This window comes from Microtus oregoni, unplaced genomic scaffold, assembly GCF_018167655.1.
Source record: "Microtus oregoni isolate MIOR12 unplaced genomic scaffold, Mior012 000016F_ref0000370, whole genome shotgun sequence".
Classification (NCBI taxonomy): domain Eukaryota; kingdom Metazoa; phylum Chordata; class Mammalia; order Rodentia; family Cricetidae; genus Microtus; species Microtus oregoni.
Window position 1 is genome coordinate 19,348,705 of NW_024543075.1, and position 10,095 is coordinate 19,358,799.

General features: G+C 54.0%; 1 protein-coding gene across 1 annotated transcript in view; it reads left to right on the forward strand.

Moving 5' to 3' along the window:
* Gtf3c1 (general transcription factor IIIC subunit 1) overlaps positions 1 to 3,014 on the forward strand; it is a 68,347-nt gene extending 65,333 nt beyond the window's left edge. The window contains exons 35-37 of the mRNA XM_041666282.1: positions 342 to 381; positions 1,075 to 1,267; positions 2,264 to 3,014. Coding sequence (XP_041522216.1) covers positions 342 to 381; positions 1,075 to 1,267; positions 2,264 to 2,491 — 461 coding nt within the window. The 3' untranslated portion in view covers positions 2,492 to 3,014. The remainder of the gene's footprint in view (positions 1 to 341; positions 382 to 1,074; positions 1,268 to 2,263) is intronic.
* Positions 3,015 to 10,095: the final 7,081 nt, after the last annotated feature.

Genomic DNA, 10,095 nt, shown 5'->3' on the forward strand with positions numbered 1-10,095 from the left:
TGGCAGGGCACTTCCCTATGAGATCTGCTGCTGCTCCTATGAGCTGTTTGTGACAGCTTTACACACTCACTCTGCCCTGTGACCAAGGCTCTTGGCTGGGAAATGAGGGGCTTGCTGACTTCCCCGTGCCAGGGTCCCTTGGGCCAGGGTCAGCTCTGCACCTGCCGTGTACTGGCTGTGCCTCTGCTGTACTGGCCTCGGCCGCTAGAGTACCATACAATGGGCAGAAGACTGTCTTTCTGGTCACTGCTTATTCACTTTGGTGTCTGTTGAATGAGGGACAAGGGACATGACCTCCCACTCTGCCTTCTAAGAGCCTGCCACATTTTCCTCTCTTACAGGACTTACAGAGAGCAACATGGCCCAGGCAGCATGGGAAAGGTAATGGGGGTCTTTGGCAGGGAGGGGCAGAGGGGCAGAGGATGGAGAAAGTGTGACTCTGTGTCAGTCACTGTATGAGGCTTCTTCATAGGGCACAACAAGCCTGGGTAGTTTGCCCTGAACAGAGGTTCCCAGGCAAGGGCTTTGAGCAGTCCTCTCCTGGGCCTCCTCCCATAGCCCTCACACCCATCTTGGATGAGGAGAGGGCCTTCGCAGTCACCCCGTGACCACATTAACCAGAACTCAGAGCTGCCTGCCCAGGGCAGCCCCTCAGTCCTATAGCCGAGAGATGGCTTTCGAGGGGTTGCACTCTTCTGCCTTGAAGAGGCACCTTCAGTGGCCCTCCCTGGTCAGGGCCCACAGAGGCCCTCCAGAAGTTCCTTCCTCCATGAGTGGCCTTAGCCCACCAAGGCTTTGTACTCTGAATCTCCCCCTCCAGGGTTCAGCCATGACCACTAGAGCTACCAAAGCCCTGGGTTAGTGGCAGCTTTGTACCAGAGGTAGAAATCTGTGAGGGAGCCAGCAGGGGGAGCCTCTGGTCTAGGCTATGGTTGACCTCAGCCAGAGATGAGCAAACAGACTGAAGAACAGTTGCCTGGATAGTAGCCAAGTCCTGGGCCTCCCTGAGCCAAAGTAGCCTGTTTGTGACCAGCATGTCCCCTCCCTGTCTGACATCAAATGTTCATCTCACAGCGGCTGTGAAAGAGTGTGTTTCATTGGCCGCCCATGGCGTGGTGTGGACGGGCGCCTGAATATGCCGGTGTGCAAAGGAATGATGGAGGCCGTGCTGTACCACATCATGTCCAGGCCTGGTGTTCCCGAGAGCTGCCTGCTGCAGTACTACCAGGGGGTCCTGCAGCCTGTTGCCGTGCTTGAGCTGCTCCGGGTAGGGCTTGGCATCTGAGCCCAGCTGGGGGGGGGGGGGCACACAGGGCGGGGTGGGTCCATGGGAGACTGCACCTCAGGTGTCACCACCTCAGCTTACCTTCAGTGCCTTCTTCCATCAGCAGAGGGGTCTGCTACTGTCGCTAAGGCCCTGCCTGGCTTTTGACCCCCTTCTCCCTTGGCCTGCTGCAGCCCACTCCTGAAGCAAGCTCCCTCTCCCTTGGAAACGTTTGCACTTGGTCTGTCTTACCCTGCCCTGCCATTGTCCTCCAGTGCTGGGATTAAAGGCGTGTGCCACCACCACCCGGCCAAGTCACTTTGTATCAGACCAAATCTGCTGCTGTGGCGGCTTTTGTTGCAAAACCGCAGGTACTTGAGCTTCCGCTAATTCAGGCAGTGGGGTTCCGCTGCAAACTTAGCCAAGGCAGGCAGGGAGGGGTTAATTGCTCCGGCAAGCAGGCGGGGCAGAATGGGCCTGTGTGGCCGAGTGTATCTCGGACTCGGCACTGGGGCCCGAGTCACGAACTAAAAACTTGGAATCACATGCTCACAGATTCTCGGGAGCCCGAGGTAAACAAGTGAAGTGACATGGAAAGCTGAGGACCGGGAGATCGTTACTCCCATAAGCAGCTGCTACCCCGCCTGAGCTCCCATTCCCACGGTGCCCTGGGCCCCAGCTTCCTAGCAAACTAGGAACTTGATATTTAGTGTGACATTCCCTGAACTTGCTAGCAGTCATTCCAGGTGGTTTCATGTGGGGCCAGCCAGGTGGTGGGAAGCCACTGCAGCCTTTGGTGACTGAAGAGTACCTGACTGTCCCCCAGAGGTGCTTGTCACTGTGACACCCATCCCTGCCATCCCTCCTCCTGACTCCCCTCGAGGCCATGTTTGGCCATCTTCTACTTGGGGACAGTTATGTGCATTTCATAAATGGAGCAAGGCCAGGCCCCCAGGCAAGCAGGTCAGCACTATTGTAATCCCACGTCTCTATCTGCAGGGCCTAGAGTCCCTCGGCTGTATCCAGAAGCGCCTGCTGAGGAAGCCAGCAGCTGTCTCTCTCTTTTCCAAGCCTGTGGTGGAAGGCCTGGGCCAGGCCAGTGAGGCTGAAGCCCTCTCCTGCCGTGAGAGCACTGTCATCTTCTATGAGCCTACTCTGGACTGTACCATCCGCCTGGGCCGTGTCTTCCCCCATGATGTCAACTGGAATAAGTGGATCCACTTATAGATGCTGTCCCCAGCCAATGGAGGAGCCTCTGCCGATGCTTTATAGCTCACCCTGGACTGTCCCACGAGCCCTACCCCTCACACATGTTACCACAGCTCAGCCAGGCCTAGCCTATGTGTAGCAACTGCCAGGTAACTTCAATCCCCTCCATTCTGCTGCTCTTGCTCCCAGATGCCCAGTTTTCCTGCAGGCCCTTGTCCTGCTCTGAACTCAGGCTCCAGCATCAGCAGTATCTACAAGGGTGGATGTTGTTTGGAAGCAGAGCTGATGGCCAAGCCCTCAGTCTTCTGACACCCACACACCACTCAAGGGGAGGGCTTTGTGGAGACCTGCCACGGGGATGCCTAGCAGAGTCTGCTCCCCTTTAGGTAGGACCTCCCAACTGGGGCTGGACCATGCCCAGGTCTCTGACTTTTCATGGAGACCCCTCCTGCCAGAAGCAAGGCCTCTAGGTGTTCTTTTCTCATTAGATACAAGCCCCTGGCATGTATTTATTTATTTTTTAATTAAAGTGAGATCAAATGTATTAGTTTTGTGTGTTGCCTAATGAGCGTTGTTCCCCAAGGGATTCCCCTACTTTCCAGCTGTGGCCCAGCCAAGTGTGGTTGCCCAAGTTGGTGGTTCCCAGCGAGGGAGGTAAGCATTGGCCCTGGGAAAGGCCAGCATAGCCTTCTTCAGTAGAGCCCAGGCCTGCCCCTCCACAGGGCAGCTCCTAGCCCTGCCTGGGAGGCTCTGGTCCCTTCAAGTTCTCTAGAAAGACATTTAACTTGTTTTTGGCAACAGTTAAAAATCTTGAGTTTCAGCTGGGCGGTGGTGGTGCATGTCTTTAATCTCAGCACTCGGGAGGCAGAGGCAGGTGGATCTCTTGAGTTTGAAGCCAGTCTGGCCTACAGAGCTAGTTTCAGGACAAGCTCAGAAAGCTACAAAGAAACATTGTCTTGAAAAAAAATCAAAAAAAAAAAAAGTTTCACTTTATGGGGTAAAGAAAACTTAGATTTTTTTTTTTTTTCGGAGACAGGGTTTCTCTGTAGCTTTGGAGCGTGTCCTGGAACTAGTTCTTGTAGACCAGGCTGGCCTCGAACTCACAGAGATCCGTCTGCCTCTACATCTCGAGTGCTGGCATTAAAGGCATGCGCCACCACTGCCCAACTGAAAACTTAGATTTTTACCTTTTTTTTTAATGCAAGCAAGTCTTAGCAGCAAGACTTGCCTTCATTATGACAGTCAGGAGAGCCATAGAGACCACTTGCCACAGCTGGCCTGATCCTCCTCTGTCCCCTGCCCCTCCCTGTTTATCTTTCCTGCCTACTTAAGGGGCACGGCACTTGGTGACCTCACCCGGCTTGCAGCCTGTCTCATCCTCCATGTCACTGCCCTGATGGCTGTAAGCCACGCCTCTGTGGAAACTGCTAAGGATGGGATCACGACAGGGAGCCCCACATAGACCCTTGGTAATGTTCTGGGAAACAGTGGGGCAGTGAAGGTGCCGTGCTCAGGAGCAGAGCCTGCCTGTCACGCTGCATATGAGGCTGGAAGCCGGCCATCAAGTTCTGCCTTACATCCAGGTCTCAGCTGAGATAGGAGGCCTGGGGGACCTGGAGTCCATCAAGCATGGACTCAGCTCAGCGGTACCCTCTTCCCCAAAGCCACCTATGTGGACCATTTGGGGAGCATGTTTGCGGGAGGACATGGGGTTTCAGGGTACACTCAAGCAAACACGGCTTATTTGAACATTCGTTCCCAAAGCTCCTCCCTTCGTTGTAGCCACCAGTTCTCGGTCAGTTCATTCTACCGCCTGCCCTTTCGTCCGTCATCCACTTACGCATCCATGTGCCTGTCTGTCCACCCACAGACCTCTCGCCCAAACAGCAGGATAGTAGCAGCCTTTCCAAGCTCTACACAAAGACCTCTAGAAACTCAACAGCAGGCTGGTGAGTCCAGAGGACTCCAGAGTCCCTGGGGAGGACAGGAGGAAGGAGACCTCCAGCTAGAAACCAGGGAGCTGCTGGACTGCTGAGAACTTCCGGTTCAGAGTAGAAGAAATGGTGAACAAGCAGTAGCAAAGACTTCAAAAAGGCACAGGGCTCCTGACCCCAAGAGCTACGCTGACTGGCTCTTCGCCTCGCCTGACCTTGTCACTTCTCACCAAGGACTATAGGAGGTGTCACTGGGCCACCTGGCCGGCCACACGTCCTCTCAGTTCCCTGTCTACCTACAGTCTGGCCCTCTTTATCCTTTCTTTCGTTTCTTTAGGAAAACAACATCCAAATGGTTCTCTTAGACGGAAAACTTGCACACATGGCTCAGGCCTCCCTGTGCCTTCCCCTCCAGGACACTCGGAGGCCTTTTGCATTTACACATGCGAGGGCACACCCTGAGAAGCACAGACCTTCATGTCACTTGCTGTGAATGATGCCCGTTGTGCAGCTCACTTTCTTTCCATAACATCCCTGGGACACCTGGAGCTACCAAGACAGCAAAACAGCCACCTGCGCTGGACTGAGCAAGCTCACAGAACTTCCCATCCCCCACCCCCGTCCAGAGCGCATCTCATGCAGGGTCTTCATCCTCCAGCCTGTTTAGGGGCTCAGTCTCTTCCCTCTCCAAGCCCTGCTCAGGTCATAGTCACTCTACTGTGGTCTATTTCAGCTGACTCAACCGAGGACTAGAGCAGCCTGCACATGAGCTATGGTGAGGTGCCTCTTCTGAGCTCCCTGGCTAGCCATCCTTCCCCTGGCCTCTTGACCACAGCGATTTTCCAGCTGTGTGAACATATGTGTCCGTGTGTGTCTCTCACCACCCCTCAGTGCGCAAGGCAGTCCCGTTCACTCAAGGGCTGGGGTTCAGGCCTTGCTGCCACTTGGTCTCCTGGCCTTCGCACCGACAATTCTCACCAGTGTCTCTTGTTCCCGCCTCTAGATGGCGGGAGAGCTGGAAGGCTGTCTGACTCCAGCTCAGCAGCAGAGGGCAGCAGCAACCTGTGAAACCTCCCGGAGCCAGGGTGACTTCCTGCAAAAATGCTACTGAGAGCACACACCTGCCCGCACGTCAGACACCAGTTCTGGATACTGCAGAGAGCTCGTGTCACGGTCATCCTGAGAAGCACACGTGACTTGTGCCTGTTTCAAAGGGCCCACAAGGTTGAAACAGCTTCCACAAAGTTGGAAGCTAGTGGTAGGGCAGGTGTGATGGTTTTCCCACCAGGTTGCCTGCCTCAAAGCCCCCTCCACAGCACCTAGGGTGGAGGGATGGAGAATCAGCCCTATGCTCACAGAAGAACATAAGGCGAAGGTTCCTACACAGGGCTATCAAGTCGGGGAAGAAAAAGTTCCAAATTAGCAGGGCAGGACCTCAGGTTATCACGTGGTTGGGTGTAGTTCTGACCTCTACAAACTTCCTGGGAACTCTGCCCCCTTCCTGTGTCTTCTGCAGGTCCTGTGAGGACAGTTCCTCCATTCAGTCATCTTCCATAGCTGAGCATCCCTTCAGAGCCATCCCATCTGAGCCCTGACACGCAACAACTTCAATCCTTGCCCCTGCTGATAGGAACAGACAGGCAGCAAACTGCAAGGTGGATTTTGTTAACACATTTGTTTGGGAGCAAAGCCAGGCAGGTGTGTGCTGCAGCTGGGAATAAGGGCCCCCACCACAATGATCACACTGAGGTGCTGTGTAAACCGGCCCCTGGCCCTTACACCTCTGTTTAAGCACGTGGATAGCTCTAGACAGAGCATGTCCCCTCTCCAGTTTGTCATCGGGGTCTACGCTTCTTTTACCGGCAGGAAGTTACAGCCACAGGAGGCACGGCTCATCAGGACTCCCCGGGAGTCCTCCACCCGTTTTCTGTGGTGTGGCTGGGGCTGGATGGGCCACTGTGGGCTGTGCCACTTGGTAAGTGGTAGCCATGTCCAGGCAACAGCAGCCTGAGACACAAGGCTCTTTTCTATTCTCTGAGGATGCCAAGAGGAGCACAGTTTACCGAGAGCTCAGTGGGCATGAGGAGTCCTTCACTGTGGCTTCTGTCCCCAGGGTGAGAGGTGGCTTTTATTTCTCCTCGATGCCTTCCTGCATGAGACCCTGGAGACCCCAGACCACACCACAGTGGGAATGCCCTGGAGACAGTGGGGTAAGGCTGCTGGGGTTCTGGCAGAAGTGACACAGCTTTCAGATCAGGAGGAGGGCAGAGGAGGAGTGCCACCTGCTGTCAGTGCCCGCTCCGTGTGAGGCCACAGACAAACAACTCTACCCTGGCCCCTGGTTTTCATCCCCCTTCCTCGGGGCCTGTGAACCATGCCCCCAACCCCCTCTCTTCTCACAGAGGTCCTTAGGAAGGGAGTTGTCTTTTCATTGTGGTTGTTAAAGAGCACTTCCTGCCACAAAGCAACAGGAACCCACTGTTTGGTTGGAAGCGTCAGCCCAGCCCCTGGCATCCATATATCTAAAGAGTCTGGAATGTTTGGGCAGAAGCTCCATCTCAAGCCCCCTCCCCTGGGAGTTGTCACAGTCCAGACTCCACCTCCAAAAAAGTCCACCAAACAATGACCCCTTCCCAGAGATGCTCAAGACCACTCCCACAGGGTATTTAAACAGCACCTCAGAGAATAAACACATGGTTTTCTGGGTCTTCCTTCCCTGGCTCCTCCCTGGGGGGCTGGAGAGCCACCCGGGAGCATTGGTATCCATTAAACCTGGGCTTTTTCTAATTCGGTTTGGTTTGGTCTGATTTGGATTATTGCATCAGCGGAGAGGTTTATGGGGTGTAGAAACTTCACCCACCTCAAACCGGCTGACACACACAGATTGGAGATTTCTCGACTGGTCAGGACAAGATGGGGTGTGCTGCCTAACAGCCACACCTCCGCAGTATCAAATGACATAGTTAATGTCGGGCTCACACATCATACCATCATAGGTACAGGAAACTCAGTCCCGTCCTCAGGCAGAGAGAGCCACAGAGAGCCAACTCAGTTACCACCAATGCCCATGGCACAGGAGGACAGCTAGGAGGCGCTGTGACTCATAAGTGCTCCATTAGAAAGTATGAACTTCTGCTTGCAACCTCACTGACCCCATGGGGCTGGGAAGTTCACCTGCCTAGAAAGCCAAAAGCTGGCAAGAGTGAAGGTCACAGTGACTATTCCCCTCATGAGCCTCAGTCAGGCATGGCTCCATCCAGGAGCTCCCAGGCTTCTACCTCATAGCACCTCCGGCTAGCTCTTCTCTCCTGTTGTGACTCCCCCCACCTCCCCTGCAGCTCCAGGCTTGGCTCCTCCTAGTAGCCAGAGGAAAGACTGAAACAGCAGACCTGGGGATTCCGAAGCTATGGTAGGAGGATCAAGAGTTCAAGACCACCCAGTCAATTAAGACCCTGACTCAAAATAGGAAAAGTAAAAGTAGGGGCTAGGGAAGCTAGCTCAGTCAGAAGACCTGCCTAGCGTCTGTGAGGTCCTGGGTTCTAGCCCCAGCACTGCTACAGAGAGAAGCGTGAAGCAGCTCAGGGCATGTGTCTGCCTTGACTACACAGCAGCATGGGTGGGGGGAGGGATATCTAGTGCCCTGTCCCAGAGCTAGCAAATTGGCAGACACCCATGAGTGTTTGCTAAGAGGTTTGTCTCTTTGATTTCTTGGGTGACAGATCTCAGGCAGGTCCAGCTCATCCTGCCCAAGGGGATAGCCCATGCCCTCAAAGTCAAGATGGGCAAAGCCTGAACATCAAAGCCTGTGCACGCTGGTGGAGTGTGATGTGAGCCCCATCCTTTCAGAACACCTTTCTAGCAGCTCTACCTGGTCTTAGGTGATGGCTCTGCCTCTTGGTCGTATCTGCTGGAGACCCTCGCTGGAATAAAGAGCCTCCCGATGTCTGAAAAGCCCTGCCTCCTTCCTAAAGCCTCATCCTCATGCCGTGCCGTGGGTGCCCATCAGTGACTGGCCAGCTCCTCCCGGCCAGAAGATATCCCTCACCAACCATGTCTAGAGTAATCTAGCTCACAGCCTGAGATCCTGGAATTAAGATGGGCCACAATCCAGGTTTTATTAAAACTTTATTAAGCACCTGTTGTGTGTAGGGCTGGGGATAAAACCGGGAGCAGACAGAGCAGCTAGCCTCATAGATTGTATCTGGTCCACCCACTCTTGTGCAGTGTGTCTGTCTGTTTCTCCGTCCAGCCATCATTCCAGCTGTCATCCCGTCAAACCTTTCACCACCCTCCTGTCCACCCACTGTTTAACTCCTAGGTGGTCTAGCTCTTGCCTCCAACCTTGCGTTCACATTTTTTCATGAGGTGTCCCTTCAAAAATGGATCCAGAGGGGGTCAGCACCTCAGCCCTGAATGTTTTTCCTGTATGTGGGGTGGCGGGGAGGGGGTTGCTGAACTGGTTCCCTGGAGAGCTGCCAAGAACACCTGCAGTCTGTGGCTCCCAGAGGATGTGAAAACCACAGCACATTTTAGTCTAAGTGTCTGGGGACGGGGGGTGCAGCAGGGTGGGGCTGTATGCACGTGCAGGGAGGGAGCTGTGGTTTTTGCTGGTCTGAGAGCCTCACACACCTTGCTCCTAGGTGCAGTCTGGCTGTTCAAACTACCAGTGTTGTAGAACTTTCCAGCCAGCCCTGAGTCAGATACTGAGGACATCTGTGCATTCCCTGGGTGTCTCCACCAGCTACCCTGCTTTATGCATGAGTCTGAGGGAGCTTTCAGCTGACTTCTGCTGACCGCTTTCCAGTTCAGCTATGCAGACTGGACAGATAGACAGCCTTCCTCCCTGGGCCATTGAGCGGCAATGCTGCACCCTGGAGTCCCAGACAAGATGGAGGCTTCCCACTGTGTCCACAGCAGGTCAGGCACTCCACTGTCTCCAACCTGTCTGGTTTTGCAAATACCATATCACATCTTGGGTGGGCACCCTTGTAGGAAGAACAGACCATTCAAGAAGAAAAGGACAAAGGATAAGGAAGGGAAGAAGGAGGTAGGGAAAAGAAAGAAAAAGCCAGCAAAGGCTAAGCAATCTTGGCACTGTCTAGATTCTATACCGCCCCGCTGTCCAGGAAGAAATACCACCCCATACTTCTTAGCTTCCTCACGCAGCACGCTCACAGGAATCACTGGATGCAAGGGGACCTTCCCTAAGTCCCTAGGATAAACGTGGCATCAAGGACAGGCAGGGGAAGAGCAGGTACTGGCTACAGAGTGCCCAGAAGCGACTTCTTCCTTTCTTTTCCTTCCTTCCTTCCTTTCCTTCCTTCCTTCCTTCTTTCCTTCCCTTCTTCTCCTCCTTCTCCTTCCCACCCCCCCCTCTCTAATGCGCATTAGTGTTTTGCTATGGGTTTCGGGTTCCCTGGGACAGCTGTGAGCTGCCATGTGGGTGCTGGGAATTGAACCCCAGTCCTCTGGAAGAGCAGCCTCTAACCACTGAGTCATCTTTCCAGCCCCTAGAAGCTGTTTCTTGATGGTTCCCTTGTGTCCCCTGAACTCTGGGTGTCATAAAGAGGGTTCTGTGAGTAACGCACTCTGTACCCTCTCCCCATGCCTGATATTTAATAAATATTCCCTAAGTACTTACAGGAATTTTGTTTTTAATAAGGAAAAAAAAAAAAAAAAACCAAAAAC